We start from the raw sequence: 27,746 nt of genomic DNA on the forward strand, positions 1-27,746 counted from the left end.
ATCACATTTTGTAAGAACGGATAACGGTTACTAAATGTTCTTCATTGTGAAACATGAACAAATGTGTGCATTTGCACACAACATAGGCTGTTTTAAGAAACTTTAAGAAAATATTTATTGCAACATTGCTTTCTGTTATCTTGTTAAGCTGCAAGAGCAAGGCTAACAGAGTTGTGCCGTAGGTAGGCTTTATCATATTTAATTCACATTTGGCTATAGAAACTGCTCATTGTTTCTCAAAAGTCATGGCATTTTTTGAACATTTGGTGAAATGTAGGTAGAAAAACTGGATTTCGCTGTTAAATAGACAAAAATTATAGATAAATATTATAAAGACCATGCTTCATCTCATAAAAGGTCCTATATTGATATCCACTCCACTAATTCCAAGAATTCTAGTCATTACAATTACCTCATAGCCTCCAGTAAACTTCCCAGCACATGTCCTAGGAAAAAACTCCTTTAGCCAATGGCAATTTAACCAGTTAAGTTGACTCTTTATGTATGTGAGTACCTTTCCCTTGATATATACAGTATATATATTATATATATATATATATAATATGAGCAAACAGGTTTGTGGTCTCAGTGTTAAGCCATTTAACAGGTCTGTGGAAAGTGGATCTATGTTGGTCTTTATGTCTACCATATCGGCAACTCCAGAATTCTCTACCCCAGTGAAACGGTTATACTATATATAAGAATTGAATTAGCAATTAACACTTTTCCCCCCAGACTGTTTCAGTGTATTGGTTTTTAGGTAAACTCATGCTCCAGTGGAATGGCCATTAAAAGCAAATTGTGCTTGTTAATTATTTTTGTGCAGGTGTCTGACATGGTTAGTGCCATATTTGTGTCAAAAAGTTGGGACATTCAAAATCTAAGATGTAAGGCCATTTACATTTCTAATTCAATCTGCAATTTATTTTATGCATCACTGATTCCGCTTTCGCAGAGAACAGCAAAGCCGAGTAGTCAGTGTGTTCTGTGTTGTTGTTCGGCAGTGGAAACTAAATAGGATCATTCCAACGTTTGAGACAATTTTGCATATAATGGTAATTTTTGCCATGTAGTTTGTGCCTGAATGACACAAACTTGCTTTAAGTATGTAATGGAGTGACGCTCTTCAAGCAGCACCCTTTGTTTTCCCAGGTGAACTCCTGTACACATGGATGCATCATTCACAGAGCATGGTGTCACTGAGTTGCTAATTTTGAACTATCAGATTAATGCATTGTACAATTTTGACATGGGCTGTTCTGCATCAATATTTGTGTACTTCAAAGAACTTAATTGAACCTATTTATTCCAATAAATCTTGATTGCCTTTATTATATTAAATAAAATAGACATGCTGATGCCATGAAATTTGCATCTGAGAAGTGGATTAAGAATTTCTTATGCGATATTAGACTAAATAAATGTTTTTCTGTTTTCCCTTGGGATGACAGAGGACAAAATCAGTGCAATCCAGATCATCAACCGTGATACTGGGCTTCATTGTCCAATTGAAAATTCCTTCAATAATGCACATCTGGGAAATGAGGGAGGGTAATCAATCCATGACGGAAACCTTAAAAGACAGTCTGTCCAGTTCATAGATTTTTAAATGTCATGAGTCTGTTTGTCAATTTTTGATTTCAAGTGCTCCTTGTAAGCCAAAATGTCTCCGTTCCATTTGGTGATGGTCTGCTCCTCACACACCCAAATTTCATGAGCCACCTTAAATGAGAAGCAAAACCCATTCATTCCACATTTTAGATCACATATATTTGTCAAATATAAAAATAAACTGCACTTTAGATACAAATAATAAGTTCTAACCCATTTATTGGGCATGTGCATACCTGCTGAATAAGTCTGAAGTCGTGGCTAACTAGCATCATTCCACCCTCAAACTCATTGATGGCCTCAGCCAGAGCATCAATTGTCTCAATGTCCAAGTGATTCGTTGGCTCATCCAGAAACAGCATGTGAGGATTCTGCCATGCGAGCAAGGCAAAACACACCCGACACGTCTGACCATCAGACAAGTTCCTGATGGGACTGACCTGTAAAACAGGGACAACAGTTAAGATTTTTGAAACACAGAAAAAATGAGAGAAAGAATAATAAATTTTATACAGTTTCATTTTTCAGGCTGCATTGTCTGGCTTTCAAAATAAGCCTGCACATTAAACACACCCACACAAATACCTGCTGCTTGCCTGTCAGGCCATAACGTCCAATGATCTTCCTCATCTCCTCTTTTTCTTTGATCTCAGGGAAGCACTTCATCATGTACTCCAGAGGAGACAGGTCAAGCTCTAGCTGCTCAGTCAGATGCTGCAGATAAAACATAATGCAAGAACATTTACAAGTAATGGCAATAACCACATATTAACCATGTATGATTTTTATGAAAATACATTATATTGACTATAACTTTTATTCAGATCTCAGCAATGTAATATTTTACAGATATAAACATTATGAAAATGGCAAGAAAAACACAAACAGCCACATTCTATAGTGAGAATAATAGTGCAAGTATTATTTAATATATTAATAATGAAAATAATGCTATATGTAGCGGGGGTATTTAGTCCCGCCTTGTAGGGGAAATTAGTTAGTGCTGCCCTGGAAGACTGAGTAACGAAAGGATCTTAGTCCCCGCTGCCAGTGCTTTTGGTCTCTTTACACACTCAGGTATGTCTGTTGTTTCCTACAGACCGGAAAGGGTAGGCTTCGGGTAGTGTAATGTCATACAGTGGTTTCCTGAAGCGTAAACGTATATGTGAGACACAGTCTAATATACTCCTCCCTCCCAGAGTCTAATAAAGTAGGTGAGACGCCCCTACTCCCTGACAGCTCTCAACAAAAGATACACTGTAGATAAGTACAAAATTATAACAATATTTATTTTCCTTTAAATATTCTATTTTCTTAAATCAAGAATTATTCTAGTTTGAATAATCAATTAAATAAAAAAAAACAAATAAAAATTAAATTACAGTCTTTGTGTTTTCTTTTAAACCCAATAGAACACAATCTTCACCTTCAATGTGAAAGTTATAAACTTTTCACTAACAAAATAACAAATCCTAAATGTTACCTCAAAAATGAAAAAAAAAAACACTTGTATGGATTCTCAATGTAACACAACCTAGGATAAATCCTCACTGTTCAAATGATCACGTAGAAACACATCACATTTGAAACAAAACATACACAATGAAATTTTACTTCAAAATGAGCACTTGGATGAAATGTTCTGTTAAATGTTCACTCACAGTTCACTTTACCTTCTGTAGTTCACTTGAACTCTCACAGTTCACCTTTTATCAGTTCAATAATCAAAAATGAATAAATTGGAAAAAATACCAGTCTGCAGAACGATGAGTAGTGATGAGTTGTCTTGATGTAGCGTGCGTTGAAATAAACTTGAAACAGCATTGGGGAAGAGGCTAACTTTAAAGTTCACTCAACTTTAAAGAAATGTCCAAAAATGAAATATATATTAAAATGAAATCAAACTGGAACTTCACCACCAAGGAGATGAATCAAACTGGAGATGTCGTTTGGATGGCAGGGAAAAATAATAATAAAAAATATATATTCTGAAAACTTGAATCTCCTCAAAATGATGTATCTGCCGCAACTGCGTCACGCAGCAGTTTCAATCTCACGTGCGGTGACATGTGGAAAACTACGATACATGAGATCATTCTCAGCAGTTATTTCTTATCGTTGCTTCTCAATCAAAAACGTATGCAGTACAAAACACCGCAAAAACTCTCCAAATGTTACTAATAAAGCAAACTTGTACTTAATATGCACTCACAGTTCTCATGGCATTCACAGTATATCACTGTCACTTAGCTCCAGCAGCTAATGCAATCCACGGGAAAATTATCCCAAAACTTTAAACAACTGCGAAACGCGGGTCACGATTCACAAAAACACTTAGTGCTGTCGTCATTTGTCGGAATTAAGCCACGATAATCTGCCGTTGAAGTAACCTTATCGAACAAGCTTTTCAAAACACGACACGACACTAACTTATGCCTACAACACTCACACACACCGCGCTCTCCTTCGTCTCTCTTTGGCTCTCCTCGGAATGCGCAAAAACAGACCACTCGTCAAAATAAAAGTACCCCAAAAATAATTACTTTTCAGAATAATATTTATACACACATATATATATATATATATACCCGTTACATTTCCCCCTGCTAAACCCTGCCACTCCACAGACATCTCCAGCAGGTTAATCTCTGAAACACAAAACAAAAACAACATGTTAGAAAACGTCACATTATACACATATGCACGTATAATACCATATCTCAATACCTCAAAGTTATAGAACCTTTTACACTCTTATTTCACAACATAGTCATTTCTGTACTTCACAGGCAAGGTACCCTTATTTTGTCTCTGAGAACGTCTAATCTCAGGAACACTCTCTCTTTCAGTTTCAGAAACATCAGCATCATCGGAGTCATTTTGTATACTCAATTCTGATTCTGCTACTACATCCTGATCCTCATTGTTACCATCCTGTCCCACTTCCTCTAACTCCCCTTGACTCACCCTTGTGTGTGTATGGTAAGTGGAGTGTAGTGACGTTTCTGGAAAGCAAACCATGTCTGACATGTCTGCATCTGATTCGGTCTTATCACTCACCCTACATCTAGGTGTACGCTGTAATGCAGGTGACAAAAATGTACAATGTCGCAACTGATCTCTGTGTACTACCTTCGTGGACCCTCCTTTTTCAGGTTTGATAGTGAAGACAGGTATGTCCGAGTGGTTTTGCTTTACACAATGTACGGTACATGTTCCCACTTATCTTGAATTTTATTTCTACCCCTGTGTTTGTGATTGCGCATTAGCACTCGATCTCCAGGCCTCACAAGAGCTCCAAACGACTTGCGATCGTATGCCCGCTTTCTTCTTTTGGAAGCCTCTTGAGACACTGTGTTTGCAACCTCCACAGCTGTTTTCAGTCTTGCATGATGACCTTTCACCCATTCGTTTAGGTTGTCAACATCATCCTCTTCTAATTCCTTTTCCCCAAGAACATCCATTGGTAAACGTGCATCCCTCCCGAACATTAGATAAAATGGAGAATAACCAGTGGATGAATGGACGTGACTGTTGTAAGCCATTACCAGCTCTGGAAGGTGAGTCTTCCAATCTCTTTTTTTTTCTGGTGGCAAGGTTCTTAACAAGTCATGCATGGTACGGTTGAATCTCTCACATTGAGAGTTTCCCTGCAGATGGTATGGGCTTGTGCGGCGTTTCCCTATACTATAGATCTTACAAAGCTCCTTGATCACGTTTGCTTCAAAACACCTGCCTTCGTCTGAATGCAATCGAGCTGGACAACCATAATAAACAAACCAATGCTTAAGCAGAGCTTTCGCCGTTGTGCTTGCTGTCTGGTTCTTGGTAGGAACAGCCATTGTGAATCTGGTAAACATGTCAGTGAGAACAAGCACATTCTCATACCCTCCAGAGGACTGCTCAAGCTGTGTATAGTCCATGGCTAGAACCTCCAATGGGGCTGAGACATTACTACATGTCATAGGTGCTCCAATTCTGGGAAACACATCTTTGGCCAGAGCACATCTTTTACACTGCCTTATCCAGCTTGAAATATCCTTGGACATGGTAGGCCAATAGTAACTTCGTCTCATTAGTGTCAATGTACTTCTTTCTCCGAAATGTCCTCCGTGTTCATGTTGGCCCTCATACACTTCACGCTGCAGAAGTTCAGGGACAGCCATTTGCCATACCTCCTCTCCATCCCTAGGATCAAAGATTTGTCTGAACAGTACTCCTTGATGCAATTTAAGACGATCAAATTCCTTAGTAAGCTTCTTCACCTTTGGATCCATACAACTTTGATCCTTTTTTCCTGGTCTTTTGTTTTCAGATACAGCTTCATAAATGGGACTGATTACAGGGTCCTTCCTCTGTTGCTTCGCAATCTCGCTCCAGTTATAACCACTGATTCCTCCTCTTATTGATGCTTGCACCGCAGCTTCACCTTCAGATTTTTCTGGGTCACCACTCTTGTTCGGCCACAAACACGCTCTCACTTCATCGGTTCCAAGCCGGATAAAATCCTTCCCATCATCGTTCCTCTCTGGTTCCTCTTTAAAGGGGATTCTTGACAAGGCATCGGCATTCGTGTTGTACCGGCCAGATTTGTAACATACCTCAAAGTTGTACTCAGCTATTTGCGCTACCCAGCGTTGCTCGACTGCTCCAAGATTAGCTGAGTTGAGGTAACGTAGCGGGTTATGGTCAGTAATCACTGTGAATTTTGAGTACATAAGGTACTCCTTGAATTTCTCTGTGACTGCCCACTTTAATGCAAGCAACTCCAGCTTAAATGCACTGTAGTTTTTGTCATTTTTCTCGGATCCTCTCAAACCTCTACTTGCATATGCTATGACACGTTCAATTCCTTCTTGCTTCTGGCTAAGCACGGCCCCTAATCCATGATAGCTTCCATCCGTGGTAAGTATAAACGGCACACTGAAGTCAGGGTATGCAAGTATTGGAGGTGACATTAAACACTTCTTCAACTCATCTAATGCGGTCTGGCATTCTTGACTCCAGGCGAAAGTTACTGAGGTCCTGCTTTTCTTTCCTCCACCTACCAACGCATGTAGTGGCTTGGCAATCTGAGCAAACCTGGGTACAAATCTCCTGTAGTAGCTCATAAAACCAAGTACTTGTCTCACGTCTTTTGCACTCTTGGGAACTGGCCATGTGTCTAATGCTTTAACTTTCTCGTTATCCACTTGTATTCCTTCAGAGGAAATCCGATGCCCTAAAAACTTTACTTCAGGCCTTAGGAGAAAACATTTGCTTGGCTTTAACTTCAGACCATGCTGTTTCATCCGGCTGAAAACAAGTTCCAACCTCTCACAGTGACTCTCGAAATATTTGGAGAATATAATAATATCATCCAGATAAACCAGAAGAACATCAAAGAACAAGTCACCAAGCACCGCACCCATAAGGCACTGAAAAGTGGCAGGGGCACTGCACAATCCGAATGGCATCCTGGTCCACTCAAACAGCCCAAACGGAGTGGTAACAGCTGTCTTCTCCCGATCCATTCCACTCACTGCTACCTGAAAGTATCCAGCTGTTAGGTCTAGTGTAGAGAACAGCTTGGCATTACCCAAAGCATCCAAGGACTCTTCCACCCGTGGAAGCGGATATGCGTCCTTACATGTCACTTGATTCAGCTTTCGGTAATCACAGCAGAAACGTACACTACCATCTTTCTTCATAACTATAACTGCAGGTGATGCCCAGGGGCTACTGCTCTCCTTGAGGATTCCCTGGGATACCAGGTCCTGAACATGTCTCTTGACCTCTTGAAATATCTGTGGTGGTATTCTACGATGTCGCTGCTTTATCGGTGGCGCTTCACTGGTAGGAATATCATGCACCACAGCCGTGGTATAACCATAATCTTGGTCGTCCTTGGAGAAAACATCTCTGTGCTTTGATAACAACCCTATGAGTCTCTCACATTGTGCCTGTGTGAGTCCTTCGGAGTTCACTTCCACAGGTAGCGGTAGTTGTGCAAGTAAGTTGTTTTCAACTTGAACCTTGTCTTGCATCAACTCCTTGACATGAAGTACACCATCATCTTCCTCAAACTCGAGCACATCCTTTGTAATCACTTCCTTTGGATGGTAAACAGTAGCAACTCTAGTTCGGGGTACAAGTCTAACAGTTTTTTCACTAAAGTTCAGCATACGCACAGGGACTCTTCCACCTTCTGCTTTAACATGAGCTACCAGAAGTCCTTTTGGTAAACTTGCCTTAGCTGCAGGCTCTACATGTACATGGCTTTTTACTTTAAGTGACACTCCACAACGACCTTCCAGTACCTTCTCACAGCGTGGAGGAATAGTGACAGCCTGTCTTCCAGCCATCTTTACATAACCAATCCTTCCATCAGGTCCTGAATGTCCCATTTCCTTATCAACTCTAGCAAGCACTCTCTGAACCTGAGCTTCAGCTCTCTGACCATACTTGTCAGCTTTTTCCATCCCCTCCGCTGAGATGAACAGGGACTGAACTTCCTTGAGCACATTCATTCCGATGATCCCCGACACCCCTTTCATTTCTTCTACGCCAGGCCTTAACTCTGCGCTTCATCTCTCGTCGCAAGAAGTTATCTTTTAGACCTAACACCAAATGCTCTTTCAGTACATTTTCAGCATCCACGACTCTATCTGGTTCTCGGCGCTGAACACTATTAAGTCTCTCCTGAAGATCATATGCATAGGAGCGTATTGTTTCTCCTGCATTCTGTGCACGAACATAGAAATCTTTAAGCCTTGTACCAATAGGCACTTTATCTCCATAGGTGTCAAGGAGAACAGTGAAGATGTTATCAACAGATTCTTCCTTTCCATCCATCATGAACTTCACTGTGGCTTTGGCTTCATCCTTTAGGTGTTGTTTCACTAGTTCAACTCGGTCTTCATTGGGTACTCTCATGACTTGAAATGCGGATTTCATTGATGTCACCCACTCTTCAATACTCAACTCTCCAGGTTTTGACATGCAACCACTGAATTCAGGAAGTCTCCTGTCTCGAGGGATATAAATGGCAGCTGGGGTTGCTGGTGCAAAGCCTGTTTCTCAATTACCATTTTCGCTAGGGACAACGCTTCTATCTGCTCTGTTCTGGCTTGATCAAGTGCCCCTGCCTGCTCTGTGAATCTCCTTTGCATCTCTGCCATTTCTCTTCTTAATTCCTCCATCTCAGACATCTTGCTTGACAATCACCTGTGGGCCTGGAAATCGAGTGACTATTTAAACATGCCTAATACGATCCTGTTCGTGACGCCACTTTTGTAGCGGGGGTATTTAGTCCCGCCTTGTAGGGGAAATTAGTTAGTGCTGCCCTGGAAGACTGAGTAACGAAAGGATCTTAGTCCCCGCTCCCAGTGCTTTTGGTCTCTTTACACACACAGGTATGTATGTTGTTTCCTACCTTATTGTGAAGTGACACTGCAGACCGGAAAGGGTAGGCCTCGGGTAGTGTAATGTCATACAGTGGCTTCACGAAGTGTAAATGTATATGTGAGACACAGTCTAATATATTCCTCCCTCCCAGAGTCTAATAAAGTAGGTGAGACGCCCCTACTCCCTGACAGCTCTCAACAAAAGATACACTGTAGATAAGTACAAAATTATAACAATATTTATTTTCCTTTAAATATTCTATTTCTATTTTCTTAAATCAAGAATTATTCTAGTTTGAATAATCAATTAAATAAAAAAAAGTTATAAACTTTTCACTAACAAAATAACAAATCCTAAATGTTACCTCAAAAATGAAAAAAAAAAAAGAAAAAAAAACACTTGTATGGATTCTCAATGTAACACAACCTAGGATAAATCCTCACTGTTCAAATGATCACGTAGAAACACATCACATTTGAAACAAAACATACACAATGAAATCTCACTTCAAAATGAGCACTTGGATGAAATGTTCTGTTAAATGTTCACTCACAGTTCACTTTACATTCTGTAGTTCACTTGAACTCTGACAGTTCACCTTTTATCAGTTCAATAATCAAAAATGAATAAATTGGAAAAAATACCAGTCTGCAGAACGATGAGTAGTGATGAGTTGTCTTGACGTAGCGTGCTTTGAAATAAACTTGAAATAGCATTGGGGAAGAGGCTAACTTTAAAGTTCACTCAACTTCAAAGAAATGTCCAAAAATGAAATATTAAAATGAAATCAAACTGGAACTTCACCACCAAGGAGATGAATCAAACTGGAGATGTCGTTTGGATGGCAGGGAAAAATAATAATAAAAAATATATATAATGAAAACTTGAATCTCCTCAAAATGATGTATCTGCCGCAACTGCGTCACGCAGCAGTTTCAATCTCACGTGCGGCGACACATGTGGAAAACTCTGATACATGTGATCATTCTCAGCAGTTATTTCTTATCGTTGCTTCTCAATCAAAAACGTACGAAGTACAAAACACCGCAAAAACTCTTCAAATGACACTAATAAAGCAAACTTGTACTTTATATGCACTCACAGTTCTGATGGCATTCACAGTATATCACTGTCACTTAGCTCTAGCAGCTAATGCAATCCACGGGAAAATTATCCCAAAACTTTAAACAACTGCGAAACGCGGGTCACGATTCACAAAAACACTTAGTGCTGTCGTCATTTGTCGGAATTAAGCCACGATAATCTTCCGTTGAAGTAACCTTATCGAACAAGCTTTTCAAAACACGACACGACACTAACTTCTGCCTACAACACTCACACACAAATGCTCTCCTTCGTCGCTCTTCGGCTCTCCTCCGAATGCGCAAAAACAGACCACTCGTCAAAATAAAAGTACCCCAAAAATAATTACTTTTCAGAATAATATTTACACACATATATATATATATATATATATATATATATATATATATATATATATATATATATATATATATATATATATATATATATACACACACACACACATATATATATATATATATATATATATATATATATATATATATATATATATATATATATATATATATATATACACACATATATACCCATTACATATAGTAAATAATCATTTCTACCAAGTCTGTACCTGGTGATACCTGCCAGTCTTAACATGTGAGTGTTTTCTTCTCATTCCGTCTGTGGGGAGAAGCTATGAGGGAGAAAATCACAAGCCAAACAATTTAAATGTCTTTAAATATGATTTACTAAGAACGTCAATGTCAAAGTTGACTGTGAAATCAATCCATTACGTTTAATAATCAAAATACAAACTGACCTCTCCCATCAGTAGCTTGATGTCACGGTCTCGCTCACCTGCACCGTGTTTCGTGTCGTCTGCACCGTGTTTCCTGTCATCTGCCCCGTGTTTTCTGTTTCACCCGTCACTAGTCACATCCATGTCACGCTCCCTTGTTGTCCGCCCCGTGTTTTCTGTTTTACCGCTCACGCTTCCTGTCATGTCTTCCTTGTTGTCCGCCCGTGTTTCACTGTCTCTGTGAAAACTACACTTCCCTTCTTCCCGTCTTTTCCGGCCCTGTCACTGTGTTATTGTCCGCACCTGTCCGTCATTTTGTCATTACCGTGTCTCTTTATTTAAACCCTGCTGTTTTCCCTTCATTACAGAACGCACGACCCAACGCCTGCCACGGTCAACGAGCCAGCACCAACGCCTGCCACGGCCAGCGAGCCAGCGCCTGTAGCCTCGACCGTCCCAGAGCCAGCGCTGGTTCTGGGACGGTCGAGGCTACAGGCGCTGGCTCTGGGACGGTCGAGGCTACAGGCGCTGGCTCGCTGGCCGTGGCAGGCGTTGGCGCTGGCTCGTTGACCGTGGCAGGCGTTGGGTCGTTGTGGTAGCCATGACCGTCCAAGGGCCAGCGCCCCTCGAGCCTTCCAGGGCTCCGCATCTCAAGTCTCTCAAGCCTTCCAGGGCTCCTCCTCCCGAGCCTTCCAGGGCTCCGCCTCCTGAGCCCCTCGAGCCTTCCAGGGCTCTGCCTCTCAAGTCTCTCGAGCCTTCCAGGGCTCCGCCTCTCAAGCCTCTCGAGCCTTCCAGGGCTCCGCCTCTCAAGCCTCTCGAGCCTCCTAGGGCTCCTCCTCCCGAGCCTTCCAGGGCTCCGCCTCCCGAGCCCCTCAAGCCTTCCAGGGCTCCGCCTCTCAAGTCTCTCGAGCCTTCCAGGACTCCGCCTCTCAAGCCTCTCGAGCCTTCCAGGGCTCCGCCTCTCAAGCCTCTCGAGCCTTCCAGGGCTCCGCCTCTCAAGTCTCTCGAGCCTCCTAGGGCTCATCCTCCCGAGCCTTCCAGGGCTCCGCCTCTCAAGCCTCTCGAGCCTCCTAGGGCTCCTCCTCCCGAGCCTTCCAGGGCTCCGCCTCCCGAGCCCCTCAAGCCTTCCAGGGCTCCGCCTCTCAAGTCTCTCGAGCCTTCCAGGACTCCGCCTCTCAAGCCTCTCGAGCCTTCCAGGGCTCCGCCTCTCAAGCCTCTCGAGCCTTCCAGGGCTCCGCCTCTCAAGTCTCTCGAGCCTCCTAGGGCTCATCCTCCCGAGCCTTCCAGGGCTCCGCCTCTCAAGTCTCTCGAGCCTTCCAGGACTCCGCCTCTCAAGTCTCTCGAGCCTCCTAGGACTCCTCCTCTCGAGCCTTCCAGGGCTCCGCCTCTCAAGCCTCTCGAGCCTTCCAGGGCTCCTGCTCCCGAGCCTTCCAGGGCTCCGCCTCTCAAGTCTGTCGAGCCTCCTAGGGCTCCTCCTCTCGAGTCTTCCAGGGCTCTGCCACTGAAGTCTCTCGAGTCTCCAAGGGCTCCTCCCCTTGAGCCTCTCGAGCCTCCCAGGGCTCCGCCTCTCGGGCCTCTCGAGCCTCCCACGGCTCCGCACCTCGAGCCTCTCGAGCCTCCCATGGCTCCGCCTCTCGGGCCTCCCACGGCTCTGCCTCTCGGGCCTCCCACGGCTCCGCCTCTCGGGCCTCCCACGGCTCCGCCACCTGAGCAACCCTTGGCGCTGCCTCACAAGTCTTCTACGGCTCCGCCTTCGAAGTCCTCCTTGGCCCCGCCTACCACGGCTCCGCCTCCTGAGTCACCCTCGGCTCCGCCTCCTGAGCCTCCCTTGGCACCGCTTCCTGGGCCTTCTACGCAATCGCTTCCCTCGGCTCCGCCTCCTGAGCCCCCCCCACGGCCCTGCCTATGCCTCCTTTAGTGCCGCCTCCCAAGTCTTCTACGGCTCTGCCTCCCAAGTCCTCCTTGGCTCCGCCTCACACGGCTCCGCCAGCCTCTGTCCTGCGGCCACCTCCCAGGTCTCCTGTACCGGCCCCTGTCCAGAGGCCAGCTCCCAGGCCACCCAAACCAGCTCCTGCCCCATGGCCCGCTCCCAGACCTCCTAATCTGGTGCTCACCTCGTGGCCAGCTCCCGAGCCCCCCAGGCCTATCCCCACATTGTGGCCACCTTCCAGGCCTCCTGAACCTGCCCCTGCCCGGTTTATGCCCCCCAGGCCACCGGACCCGGTCCCCTTCACACACCCCCATAGACTGCTTGCCTGCCCTCTCGGCCTCCCTTGTCTGCCTGTCCACCCGCTCGACCTCCTTGGTCTGCCTGCCTCCCGTGGACTGCCTAATTGCCCCCAGGGTCTGTCTCAGCACCCCTTGCACCCCCGTGAACTGTCCTTGTGCCCCTTGTTCCCCCCCTGGTCTGTCTGTTTTCCCCCCAGTCTACCCCCTCTCGCCTGGGTTCTTCATTCCGTTTTATTGTTTCTTTTGTTTATTTTAAGACCGTCTGGAATCTGGTCCTTTTGAGGGGGGATTATGTCATGGTCTCGCTCACCTGCACCGTGTTTCGTGTCGTCTGCCCCGTGTTTTCTGTTTCACCCGTCACTAGTCACGTCCATGTCACGCTCCCTTTTTGTCCGCCCCGTGTTTTCTGTTTTACCGCTCACGCTTCCTGTCATGTCTTCCTTGTTGTCCGCCCGTGTTTCACTGTCTCTGTGAAAACTACACTTCCCTTCTTCCCGTCTTTTCCGGCCCTGTCACTGTGTTATTGTCCGCACCTGTCCGTCATTTTGTCATTACCGTGTCTCTTTATTTAAAACCCGCTGTTTTCCCTTCCCTTTGTTGTGCGTTGATGTTCCATGTTCGTTCTTACGTTGGTGTATGCTCTGTATGCTCTTTGTTCATGTTCCCTGCAGCTTCCAGCCGTTCGTGTTTCCCTGTTGTGTCGCCCGTTCGAGGACTACTCTCCCCTTCGTGGATGTTCACTGCCTGCACCCCTCCTGTGTTTAACCCAGTACTTAAGCCTATGTTTTCCCATCATGGACTTTCATTTGTTCCAGTGTTTGTTTATTTTTGTGTTCTTCCCCCAATAAACTGCGTTTGGATCCTAATCACCCGTCTGCCTTCTCCTGCTTCCTCAAATCATTACACTTGAGCAGTGTGGACTTTCCTGCCCCATTGGGACCCACAAGTGCGACTCGGGTGTCCAAGTCAATGCCAAACTCCAAGTTTTTGTAAATATAATGCTGTAAAAATTAAACAAGGCATTGCTTAACTTGAATAACTTTTCTAATTATGTAATTGTTACAGTTATTATATGGAAATATTATAATTATATTATTAATTATAAATAATTATTCAAATTCTTTACAGTAATTTGAACAATTTTACTCTGTGCAGTCTAGAAGTGCAGTCGAGAGCAAACAGTAAATAACTGCATTTTCACATTTACAAATGCATGTGGCAACATGTGAATGTAAAAAAAGCACAACCCAAAGCAAACCTTACTTAGTAAACAGTGGCGGCTGCTGGTCTTTCAAAGAGGGGAAGCTCATTTTCGGCCTACATTATAAACTTATTTAAAAGTAAATTCTGCCCTATGAATGAACGAACGAACGAACGAACGAACGAACGCTCTAAAACAAAATATATTATACTTGGTAAAACTGAAACAAGGAATGTGGTGTATAATTGTGTGAAATGTATTATGCAAACTGACTAGCAATTTCGCCAAACAAATATAAAGAAATAGGTTGCTGCAGTTTGACTACACTTGAGAAATCTGCGATGGGACTGAGCGCGAAATAGCTTCAGTGACTTCTTATAGTACAGATTCGCTGTCAATCAAAAGGAGATGCAGTCTTTCGACAGATCCTCCAATCATCACGCGGAAGCCCGGAGTCCGGGCCAGCCCACTCCTCATTCACCCCCAGAGACGCTGAGCGTCCGTGGGCGGGACATAATCGCAGCATTTATCCAATGACCGTCTATTTTCGGAGCACTGAAAAAAACTGTTCAGAGCAGCCCCATTGAAGTCAATGGACGCTCGGCTTCAACAGGGAAATGCACTGACGCTACGGGAATGTATGAGAAGTAAATCGAGCCAGCCGACCTGCTATATGTAATGTAGCTGATTCTGAACGAACTCGTCTTCGAGATGAACGTGTTCTAACGCATTTTTAGTCAATAAATTGTTTACACAATAGTAAATATTTGACCATTATTTTTTTGACATTATAGGGGAAGCTGAGCTTCCCTTGCAGTCTAAAAGAAATCCCCACTGTTAGTAAATGCTGGCAATTAAAAAACAGACCAGGGGGGTGCCTGGGTAACTCAGTGAGTAAAGATGCTGACTACCACCCCTGGGGTCACAAGTTTGAATCAGGGTGTGCTGAGTGACTCCAGTCATGTCTCCTAAGCAACCAAATTGGCCTGGTTGCTAGGGAGGGTAGAGTCACATGGGGTAACCTCTATAATGTGGTTCTCGGTCACAGTGGGGCACGTGGTGAGTTGTGCGTGGATGCCGTGGAGAATAGCGTGAAGCCTCCACATGTGCTATGTCTCCGCAGTAACGCGCTCAACAAGCCACGTGATAAGATGCGCGGGTTGACGGTCTCAGACGCGGAGGCAACTGAGAATCGTCCTCTGCCACCCGGATTGAGGCGAGTCACTATGAGGACGTAGAGCGCATTGGGCAATCCAAATTGGGGAGAAAAGGGGATGAAAAATAAATAAATAATAAAATAAAAATAGACACTGTTCTGAAAGGTTGCAGACTCACTGTGTCAATGGAGTATCGGAAGCTGACATTCTGCACCATGATTACAGGAGGGGGAATTTTCCCACAAGGAGGAAAATAAAACGACATGGTCTGAAGGACAAAAATGTGGTTAAAACTGTTATACTGAATGCTCTGATAAAGGTTTTAATCTTAAATAGCAAAATTAGGGCAACCTAAGGCTTAAGCTGTGCTCATAGACATGAGTTAAAATCACCACAGGTAGTGTAAGGGAGTGCTGTTACTGTTTTGCAAAAACTGATTTGCTGTCGAAAAGCTATCAACGTCCTGTTGAAGAAATTACAGACAACCAAAAAATATCTTAGCCTGATGCTACATTAATTAAGTTTTTAAATTATTTTTATTATTATTTACTTAAGTGACCTAAAATAAGATCTGAACAATCTTCATATATTCAAACTGATCAAAGTAGGTAACATTGGTCTACTGGTCAAAGTGAATCATCATTTCTAAACTGATGCTTTATGCTGATAACAGATCTTGAGCAATAGAAAGTTACACAAAGACGTTAAATACATTAAAACAATAGACATTCATATTAGCCAACTACCTCTAACTAAACAGAGTGTGTAAATTTGAGTTTGCGCAACAAACCTTGTCATTCACTACACGGGCTGTTAGGCCAGTGGCCACCATTTTTTGCAGCGTTTTTTCTTTGCTCTGAGCCTGGCGAGCTAGTTTGGCTGAACCATGACCAAAACGGGTGATATAATTCTATACATAGAGAAAGAGGGAATGTTTTCAAATTGTTTTTACAATGGCATTCTTACAGCAAATATAAGGCAAAGACATCAAAGCAATAAAAATGAGACAAGACAGAAGCAATGCAAGAACAAGAGAAAGGTAAAAACAACAGGATCATAGAATATCTTTGTTGAAACACTACAAACTACACAAAGGGATGATCATGAGACAGACTGCAGTTTAAACAGAACCACAAGGCTGTGCTGTTTCACCTTCATGTGAAATGTCTGGTCCTGTTCCCAGTTGTACCGCTTCATCTGGTTCTCCTCCAGCTCCTCCCTGGTCTTTACATACTGGTCATAGTTACCCTAAAAAAAAGCCATGCATTACTTTCAGTGCAAACATCAAAATGCATTACTTTCTCTTTGCTCACATACCTTTTTCATATATGTGATTAATGTGCTTTCCTTTTACTAATAAACCAGACTCAGGTGCAGCATGGGTTCATAATTAGCAACAGTAATAAAAGCATCACATTTCATCCATTTTAAAGGTTGACAAGTTTGTACAAAGCAGGGGAGTCTTAGGATCAGGTCTCATATTAAGAGCGATAGCACAGAAACAATGATTTTCAGGGGACAATAACGTTTAAGAAAGAGCTTTGTTAGAAAGGCAATTGAGTAACAGCACAATTAGAGTAATTGTCTGTAGACAGATACAGGTTTGGATCCCAGAGCATGCCCTTTCCCCCATTTAATAAACATCCTACCTCCAAAACATTTATGGAGCTCAATTCTTTGAGTTGGATTAGCATATTTTCAAATAAGATGCTACACTACACATAATAATCCACAAAACAAAAGCTCCAACCTGCAAACTGTAGGTAAAACAATTGTTAATATCCTGCTACAGCACTCACAGTGTAATACTTGAGCTTCCTCTGGTGGAGGTGAATGATGTTGGTGCACACACCATTGAGGAAGTCTTGAGAATGAGCACAAGATACGCTTGAAGCTGAAAAAGATTAAGCATCATTAAAAATGGTTTAACATAATATTACTTTTCAAAATATTCTCAATTAGAACAACCTCTTTTACATGAATCCTTTCTGCACAAGATAAACTGTATTTTTTTATTTTTTTTTTAAGATCTACAAAGTCTCCATTTCATTCCATTAATTGATCCCGTACCAAACATGAAAAAAATCCATGCACCAAATAATTCATGTGAGTGGTTCCGATAATACACTAGCTTGCTATTAACTGAAAATGATCCAAGAACCATCATGTTTTGACTTGACTATTCTATTCAGATAAGTTTTATATTTGGAGGCACCACTGTAACAAGTACGAATGCTTTATTTGAAGGTTCGATTCCTTCAACATTGATACACAAGTTCTGCTAAACTTTACTAGTGCATGTCTGGAGTGTTACAGTTTGACAGTGCTTGATAAATCATTCATTTTTGTGGTTCCTAAAGCAGTTTCTTCTTCCAACTTACAGAAAGGGTTTAAAAAATTTAGGAGGGGAAAAATAAAACATTTAAATCTACCTCTTTTTCATTTTATGTCACCAACAATGTGGCTCAAATTCACAGTTCTCAGCCTATCCATACCCTGCCCAATATATTGGAGTCAGTTATCTGATCTAGCAGGCAGTCACTCGCATTGCCCTTAACAAGTGCAAAAAGTATGTTTGTTCCTATTTTGTCTAATAATGGTTTCAAAATTACAATTTCAATAATTACACAGTTAGAAAAATACAAAAAAAAAAGTATATGAAAAAGTTACTGAGCTACATTAAATTGTTTGTTTGCCAGAAATCAATAATAAAAAGATTTCAGAGTTATGTGGTTGGAGCTACCTTGTGATAATAGATGGATTAGCTCCCTCAAAGTTACATTTACATTTACATTTATTCATTTGGCAGACGCTTTTATCCAAAGCGACTTACAAAAGAGGAAGAACATCAGCGAATCATCTTAGGGAGACAGTGGTACAAAAAGTGCCATATTACAAAGTTTCACTATCATCATAATAGTATACAAAACAGATTTAAGTGCAACAACAAATGTAAATATATATATATATATATATATATATATATATATATATATATATATATATATATATATATTTTTTTATTATTATTTTTTATTTTTTAGTGACCGGTTAAGTGCTTTTGGAAAAGATGTGTTTTTAGCCATTTTTTGAAGATAGAGAGTGAGTTAGCTTCCCGGATTGAGTTGGGAAGGTCATTCCACCACGGTGGTATGATGAAACTGAAAGTCCGGGAAAGTGTTTTGGTGCCTCTTTGTTTTGGTACGACAAGGCGACATTCCTTAGCCGACCGCAGGCTTCTGGTGGGAACGTAGCTCTGCATAAATGTTTTTAGGTATGCTGGAGCAGACCCAGTGACTGTTTTATATGCCAGCATCAGGGCCTTGAATTTAAAATGTGCATGAACCGGCAGCCAGTGGAGAGAGACAAAGAGTGGTGTAACATGTGCTCTCTTAGGTTCATTAAAGACCAGACGTGCTGCTGCATTCTGGATCATTTGCAGAGGTCTAATAGCACATGCAGGAAGGCCTGCAATGAGAGCGTTACAGTAGTCCAGTCTAGTTATGACAAGGGACTGAACGAGCAGTTGTGTGGCATGTACAGAGAGGAAGGGTCTTATCTTCCTGATATTGTAGAGTGTAAATCTACAAGATCTTGCAGTTTTTGAAATGTGGTCTGTGAAATTTAGCTCATCATCAATGGTTTCCCCTAGATTTCTGACCGTTTTGGATGGCGAAACTGTAGTTGGACCCAGCTGCACGGTGATGTTATGTTCAACAGCCGGGTTGGCTGGAAAGACAAGGAGTTCGGTCTTGGCAGGGTTGAGTTGAAGCTGGTGTTCCTTCATCCAGGCCGAGATGTCTGCCAGACAGGCAGCGATTCGAACGGTCACTGTGGTGTCGTTGGGCTGGAAAGACAAGTAGAGTTGCGTGTCATCAGCGTAGCAGTTGACTTTCTGTATAGGAAAGCAGTTTATTTCTTTGGTGTTCACATACTGTCCATGTTCCTCCTTTCTTCAACTGCTTCAGTTCAAAGTTCTGTGACGAGGAAGAACATTTATTTAGATGTGTGTTTTCCCAATCTAGGAAATACTTTCTTGGTTGATTAACTTTTGATATTATGTGGTCCAGAGGCATTTCCAGCATTGAAGGACATCCGGGGCTTAGCCCAGACAATGTTATTTTCACACTAGCAACCACTTCTCTGTAGTCCCAAGCTGGTGAGAGGGTATTCTTTGAGTTTTGCCTGTTTCTACAGATCCTAAATCTTCCACTCTAGTACTATCCTCAACATCCTCTCTCCTCCCTGAATCATCTGTGATGCAAAAGAACAGATACAGGACATAACTTATTGCAATCAGCTTCAAACAACTAATTCATCAAGTGCTACATATGTCAAATTGTAGACCAATACATTGAAGAAAATGTATTGGGAAGAGCAGATCAGTGGGATTGCCCTAAGATCTATCATGATTCTTGAATTTTCATGTACATTAACATAAAGTCATCACAAAAGAGTTATATTATAGTGAGTAAAGTGAGGTAAAAATTGTTTTTTAATATAAACAATTTATATTTTTTGACATAAACAGTCAAAATTATGTATACGATCCTAAGTTAAAGCAATACATGAATGACTCCAGTCTAAGTTCATTGACACACCATGGCATCGAACTGTATATAATTCTCAATGTTCATTTGTCAAAATCCTTTCATTAGGATCATTGAGATAAACAATGTTTCACATTTAACTTTCTCTAAGTAAAGTGACAGATTAATTGTTACCAGTTTCCATGCCTGATTCTGGCACAGCTGCTGCTGCTGCTGCTCCTCAGTCTGTTGCTCATCTTTGCTACACTCTACAAAACCATTTAATCAAATCAAAGTGTTTATTTCCTACAAACTATTATCACAAAACAAGTCACACATACATTTTATGCTAATGCTTATTGGTTATCCTTAGCGAAAACAACACCTGATAAACAAGAAAAGTATACTTGAAACGGGACACTAACCGCGGTCTCCTGCGTGAGAGGCGGATGCGCTAACACGGAGGCTAGAGGATTCAACATATATTTACAGTCGGTAGTGGACCTCTTGAGGTTTAGCCTACTGTGGGTGAAAGCCAGCTAGATGATGATCTTAAGACTTTAAGGACAAAAACAAATGTGAATTCTTACCCACTGACTTCTTTCGGAAAAATCCACAAAGCCTCATTTGCTTAATTTTTGCTGTCTTTCCTGCTAACTGCTGTTAACTCGCCACTAAGTAACGTTAGTTGATGTCAACGACTGTGCAAGCTCCTCCTCTACCTGCTGCATATTCAACAGAGAGGAAGAAACGGAGTCGCCCATAGGCTACCGACAGCAAAGGAACTTATTCTATAGGCTAGATTATGCCTATGTCTATTTTTACAGGCTGTATGCAGTATGTGCAAAGCCAAAGCACAATGAAATAAGGCAAAATACAAAATATAGATATTGAAAATACATTCGGGGCTACACTCAAAACATTCGGGGCTGAAGCCCCGGCAAAATCGGCTGCCGCCGCCTCTGATGTGGTCATGACAAGGTCAGGAAGTGCTTCTATCACACTAGCCAACTTGTGTAATGTCTCTTCGCTTTACTTTTGAAACTGTGTATTTTAATTGTAAGTGCATTAATGTAACAACATTTTGTTTAACTGAGGGACAAGTCGCAAGTTAACCCAAAACATTTCAATTATCTCGGATACCCTCATGCCGTCCCAGATATGTATGGCTTTCTTTGTTCTGCTGAACACAAACAAAGATTTTTTAGTAGAATATTTCAGCTCTGTTGGTCCATTCAATGAAAGTGAATGCTGTCCAGAACAAATTTTCCTCTCACCTTGTAAGTGGCAATATGCACAAAGAATGCAAATCGCCAAAAACAAAAGATGATGAAAGTGAAAGTGGAGATTCATAGTAAAAAAAAATTACTTAAATATGTATCTGTTTCTCAACCTATCATGCTGTTTCAGATTACATGGATTAAACCACTGGTGTCGAATGGATTGCTTTTATGCTGCCTTTAAAAGCTTTTAAGAGCTTAAAAGTTCTGGCCACCATTTACTTGGATTGAATGGTCCTAAAAAACAAAGTCTTTGTTTTCAGCAAAAGTAAGTCATACACATCTGGGATGGCATGAGGGTGAGTAAAAATAATGAGAGCATATTTTTTGGGGGGGTGAACTGTCCCTTAAACTTATAACATTCCTTGTTATATATGGAGCCAGAAATACGACAAAACAATTTGAATTTGAATTGTGTAAATCTGAATTATAGACTTTTGAATTATAAGTGTGATTTTGCCAAATTTTATATTACGTTGTATTTTAAAAAGGTTTGAATTTGAATTTTTTAAACTCCAATCCTGGACATTTCATATTTAACCAAATTGAATAGTTTTTTTTTTTTATGGCACAATTTTATAAATATATATTTTCAAACAGCACATTTTTTGGTTGTGAATTCTTACACTGTAATATTATGTTTTAAAAAATACAGCTTCAAGTTTTCAAGATGAAGAAGAAATTCAGAACACCAAATTCAATATTCTAAAATTCAAACCTACAGAAAGTGGGTCAGAGATCAAGCTTCCGTGTTCCACAGGGAAGATTAGAGAGTCTCGGAAAAGTCGAACGGAGCATTTTGGCCAATTACAGGTCGAGGTGCAATAATTCTCTGGCGTGAGCGTGATTCAAAGGTCGTCATTCTGACCATGAAGTGGTTCTTAAACTTTTATGATTTATATTTTTATGGTTAGCACATTCTTAGCACATGAGACATTTGTCTAAGCGGTCTCTGGTATTTGTTTTGGTATAAATTATATTTAGTATGTAAGTGATAAACTGGTCTGAGATCTGTTGTCCCTACATCTTACCTGTTTGTAAGGATGTGGTGGTACTGGCAATGCTCTCACAGGTGTTTGACATGACAATGACATGTACCTCGTAGCTCTCCCCACAGGCTAGATTTATGAGTTGGCACTCTGTAGTGCTGGAATTGCAAGACAGACGTGTACCATTGCGGCCTATGGCAATAGCCCGGTAGGTTGTGGCCCCAAGCACAGTAGGCCATGAGACCAAAGCAGATGCTCTAGAACAGCTGTAGTTCACCGAGATGGAATTCACTGGACTTAAAACTGACAGAAAAAAGAAGTTTGAGAAAACAGAATGTTTCTGTGTGTAAAAAAAAACACCTCTAAGTTTTTAAACAACATTCTTATCAACTTTTAATTTCCATCTGATTTCAATTGGGTTAGGGATAGGATTATGATTATTTGATAGGAATGTTATTCCTGGACTTTGATGTCCTACTTTGGCAAAGCATGTCATGCATCATTGTATCAATCATTATGTATTAAGAGTACCATCAAATCTGACATTGATATAAGTTCACTTATCTGTTAATAAATAAAAACAAAATACTGGTTTGCTTACTGTTTGTTGTATAGTTGACTTGGATGGGTTCTCCAGCTTCTAAGAGAGCATTAACTGAAGATACTGAGATTTGGTATGTGGAACAGGGTGTAATATTCTGCACATCCAATGTGATACCAAACACAGCATTTGAATATGTTGTACTGTTAAGGGAATTCACATTTCTGACTGTAACTTGGTAGACTAGAACCTTGTCCACAGGTTGCCAACTGATTTGTGCAGACTGTGGCCCCTTCTGTTGTACTCTGACCACCGCTGGAGGCTCTATTGGGTTGAGATCTGGTGACTGAGGGGGCCATTTTAGTACAGTGAACTCATTGTCATGTTCAAGAAACCAATTTGAAATGATTCGAGCTTTGTGACATGGTGCATTATCCTGCTGGAAGTAGCCATCAGAGGATGGGTACATGGTGGCCATAAAGGGATGGACATGGTCAGAAACAATGCTCAGGTAGGCCGTGGCATTTAAACAATGCCCAATTGGCACTAAGGGGCCTAAAGTGTGCCAAGAAAACATCCCCTACACCATTACACCACCACCAGCAGCCTGCACAGTGGTAACAAGGCATGATGGATCCATGTTCTCATTCTGTTTACGCCAAATTCTGACTCTACCATCTGAATGTCTCAACAGAAATCGAGACTCATCAGACCAGGCAACATTTTTCCAGTCTTCAACTGTCCAATTTTGGTGAGCTCTTGCAAATTGTAGCCTCTTTTTCCTATTTGTAGTGGAGATGAGTGGTACTTGGTGGGGTCTTCTGCTGTTGTAGCCCATCCGCCTCAATGTTGTGCATGTTGTGGCTTCACAAATGCTCTGCTGCATACCTCGGTTGTAACGAGTGGTTATTTCAGGCAAAGTTGCTCTTCTATTAGCTTGAATCAGTCGGCCCATTCTCCTCTGACCTCTAGCATCAACAAGGCATTTTCGCCCACAGGACTGCCACATACTGGATGTTTTTACCTTTTCACACCATTCTTTGTAAACCCTAGAAATGGTTGTGCGTGAAAATCCCAGTAACTGAGCAGATTGTGAAATACTCAGACCGGCCCGTCTGGCACCAACAACCATGCCACGCTCAAAATTGCTTAAATCACCTTTCTTTCCCATTCTGACATTCAGTTTGGAGTTCAGGCGATTGTCTTGACCAGGACCACACCCCTAAATGCATTGAAGCAACTGCCATGTGATTGGTTGATTAGATAATTGCATTAATGAGAAATTGAGCAACATCTCAGCACGTAGTGTTGCAGGGGCACTCTTCAAAATAATCTCCCGGGTGGGGATTCCGAAATAAATCCTCACCGATCAGGGCACGACGTTTATGTCACGTACACTTCGCGAGCTTTACGGACTGTTGGGCATTAAATCGATTCGCACTAGCGTTTACCATCCGCAGACGGATGGCCTAGTGGAACGATTTAATAAAACACTCAAAAATATGATTCGTAAGTTCGTGCATGAAGGCACTAGGAATTGGGATAGATGGCTCGACCCCCTGTTATTTGCAGTACGAGAGGTCCCACAAGCCTCTACGGGATTTTCCCCGTTTGAGCTGCTGTATGGGCGGCGCCCGCGCGGGGTGCTTGACGTCATCCGCGAAGCATGGGAGGTAGGACCTTCGACTAGTAAAAATGAAATTCAGTACATTCTTGATCTTCGAGCAAAACTCCACACACTGGGGAAATTAACACAGGAGAATCTGCTCCAAGCTCAAGAATGCCAACGCCGGCTGTATGACAGGGGTACTCGGCTAAGGGAATTTGCACCGGGAGATAGGGTACTTGTATTGCTCCCAACATCGAGCTCTAAATTACTCGCCAAGTGGCAAGGACCCTTTGAGGTCACACAACGAGTAGGTGAACTCGATTGTGAGGTTAAACGTACCGATAGAGGGGTCAAATTTACCACCTCAACCTCCTGAAATTGTGGAGGGAAGAAGCGGCCTCTGTGACGTTGGCCACGGTAGTTCCGGAGAGGGCGGAGCTCGGGCCGGAGGTAAACAAAAACCCCAATCTTAACATCCCAATTACTTGTGGTGATCACCTCTCACCGCGCCAACTCACGGAGGTTTCAGAATTGCAAAAAGAATTTGCAAATGTGTTTTCCCCTCTACCGGGCCGTACAGATCTCATATAGCACCACATCGAGACCGAGCCGGGGTGGTGGTTCGTAGCCGCCCCTATCGCTTACCGGAACACAAAAAAAAATTGTTCGGGACGAATTGGATGCAATGCTTGAATTGGGAGTAATAGAAGAGTCCCACAGTGATTGGTCCAGCACGGTTGTTCTTGTTCCCAAGAGCGATGGGTCTGTTCGATTCTGTGTGGATTACAGAAAAGTCAACGCAGTGTCTAAATTTGACGCATACCCAATGCCCCGTGTTGATGAACTGCTCGATTGGTTAGGTACTGCTCGTTTTTATTCGACCTTGGATTTAACGAAGGGTTATTGGCAGATCCCCTTGATACCAATGTCCCATGAGAAAACCGCCTTCACCACGCCGTTTGGATTACACTAATTTGTAATGCTTCCTTTCGGTTTGTTTGGAGCACCGGCCACGTTTCAGCGTCTCATGGATAGGATCCTCAGACCTCACACCGCTTACGCCGCTGCCTATTTAGATGATATCATCATTTATAGCAATGACTGGCAGCGGCACATGCAACATCTGAGGGCCGTCCTGAGATCGCTGCGGCGGGCGGGGCTCACAGCAAATCCTAAGAAGTGCGTGATTGGGCGTGTGGAGGTACGGTATCAGGGGTTCCACTTGGGTCATGGCCAGGTGCGTCCCCAAATTGACAAAACCGCGGCGATTGCGACTTGCCCTAGACCCAAGACCAAAAAGGGGGTGAGGCAGTTCCTGGGGCTGGCTGGCTATTATAGGAGGTTTGTGCCTAATTATTCGGACGTCACCAGCCCGCTGACTGACCTCACTAAAAAGGGGGCTCCAGATCCGGTCCAATGGTCGGAGCAGTGCCAACAGGCGTTTATACAGATTAAAGCGGCACTTTGTGGGGGGCCGCTTTTGCATGCACCTGACTTCTCTCTCCCTTTTGTATTGCAGACGGACGCTTCAGACAGAGGGCTGGGGGCCGTACTCTCGCAGGTGGTGGAGGGGGAGGAGTGCCCGGTGCTGTACATCAGCCGGAAGCTCTCCTTGAGGGAGACCAAGTACAGCACGGTAGAGAAGGAATGTCTGGCCATCAAGTGGGCAGTCCTCACGCTCCGATACTACCTGCTGGGGTGGGCCTTCACCCTCTGCTCGGATCACGCCCCACTCCAGTGGCTTCACTGCATGAAGGATACTAACGCCCGGATCACCCGTTGGTATCTGGCCCTCCAGCCTTTTAAGTTCAAGGTGGTCCACAGACCGGGGGTACAGATGGCTGCCGCTGACTTTCTCTCCAGAAATGGGGGGGGGAGTGGTAGGCAGGCCGGATGATGCCCCGGCCTGAGTCGGGTGGTGGGGGTATGTGGCAGCGGGGGCGTGGTCAAGCGCCCGTCAGGGAGAGAAAAGCGGTAAGGGCGCTTACACCTGAGCTAAATTATGTCTAACACCTGTGTCTAATTTCAGTAAGCATGGGGAGAGCAGCATATAAAGCAGCAGTGAAAGAGCCTCGGGGAGAGAGTGACAAGGGAACCCAGTATTCCCAAGAAAGACATTAATGTATAGTGTGTGAAAAGAATATTAAAGAACCTGTTACCTGAGGAAGTTTCCTGTGTTTTCCCTCTCTCAGAGCGAGAGCGTTCCACATAATGCTTTTGCATGAAAGAGTTCTTACCCAGATCATTCTCATTCTTTGTTATCATGCACTCTTACCTCAAATCTCTGATAATGTCATGGCAGTTTAGAGCAGCATTCCTGGTCTCTGTGTCTCAAGCAATAAATAAAGCTTCAGCAGATAACCCTGAATCCGTCCTACAGTGGAAGAATCAGTAGACATCAATTGGTCCTTTAAGTCATCAGAACTGACTAATGCATACAGTCTATTAAAGTAAGGTGACGTTGTGACAGAACGGCCAGAACACATGCTTCACACCCTGCACTCAAGATCTGTGAAGACGATGTGTGCCGTGTCTTTCGGAAGCAAAGGTCAAGGAAGGCTCCAGGCCCAGATGGCATCTCACCAGCGTGCCTTCCTTCCTGTGCTAACCAACTGACCCCCATCTTCACTCAGATCTTCAATAGATCACTGGAGCAGTGTGAAGTCCCATGCTGCTTCAAACGCTCAGTTATTATCCCTGTCCCTAAGAAACCCAAAATCACAGGACTTAATGACTACAGACCTGTCCCCTGACATCTGTGGTCATGAAGTCATTTGAGAGACTGGTGTTGGCCCACCTGAAGGACATCACTGGACCCTTTTTGGATCCCCTTCAATTTGCTTATCGAGCAAACAGGTCTGTGGATGATGCAGTCAACATGGGATAGCATCACGTCTTGCAACATCTGGACAGACCGGGGACATACGCAAGGATCCTTTTTGTGGACTTCAGCTTGGCTTTCAACACAATCATCCCAGCTATACTCCGGACTAAGTTAAACCAACTCCCTGTTCCCACCTCTACCTGTCAGTGGATTACCAGCTTTCTGACGGACAGGCAGCAGCTTGTGAGGCAGGGAAAATTCACTTCCACCACCTGTATAATAAGCCCTGGTGCCCCTCAGGGATGTGTGCTCTCCCCACTACTCTTCTCCCTCTACACAAATGACTGCACCACCAAGGACCCCTCTGTCAAGCTCCTGAAGTTTGCAGACGACACCACTGTCATCGGCCTCATCCGAGATGATGATGAGTCTGCATATAGAAAGGAGGTTGAACGGCTGGCTGTCTGGTGCATTCAAAACAACCTGGAGCTAAACACGCTCAAAACGGTGGAGATGACTGTGGACTTTAGGAGGAACACCCCAACATTGT

At 43.0% G+C, this 27,746-nt stretch overlaps 1 protein-coding gene across 1 annotated transcript; it reads right to left on the reverse strand.

Moving 5' to 3' along the window:
• Positions 1–1,332: 1,332 nt before the first annotated feature.
• LOC127645398 (ATP-binding cassette sub-family F member 2-like) lies at positions 1,333–26,637 on the reverse strand. Its single transcript, XM_052129007.1, has 12 exons — positions 26,532–26,637; positions 22,265–22,525; positions 17,224–17,318; positions 16,577–16,672; positions 16,215–16,334; positions 15,603–15,692; positions 13,971–14,067; positions 10,859–10,887; positions 10,670–10,732; positions 2,197–2,325; positions 1,848–2,051; positions 1,333–1,722 (listed from the first exon to the last, which is right to left on the reverse strand). Exons 1-12 carry the CDS (start codon positions 26,635–26,637, stop codon positions 1,606–1,608), a joined length of 1,407 nt encoding a protein of 468 aa, XP_051984967.1. The 3' UTR covers positions 1,333–1,605.
• Between the last annotated feature and the right edge of the window lie 1,109 nt (positions 26,638–27,746).

Source organism: Xyrauchen texanus, chromosome 1 (assembly GCF_025860055.1).
Source record: "Xyrauchen texanus isolate HMW12.3.18 chromosome 1, RBS_HiC_50CHRs, whole genome shotgun sequence".
NCBI lineage: Eukaryota > Metazoa > Chordata > Actinopteri > Cypriniformes > Catostomidae > Xyrauchen > Xyrauchen texanus.

What these genes read in the sequence shown, in the direction of transcription:
- LOC127645398 (XM_052129007.1), bottom strand. Translation starts at nt 26,637, where the DNA reads ATGATAACAAAGAATGAGAATGATCTGGGTAAGAACTCTTTCATGCAA. An exon ending in TCAAGCTACTGATGGGAGAG is followed by an intron (nt 10,733 to 10,858) that starts GTCAGTTTGTAT and finishes TCTCCCTCATAG; the next exon opens with CTTCTCCCCACAGACGGAAT. An exon ending in AGACTGGCAGGTATCACCAG is followed by an intron (nt 2,326 to 10,669) that starts GTACAGACTTGG and finishes TTTTATCTGCAG; the next exon opens with CATCTGACTGAGCAGCTAGA.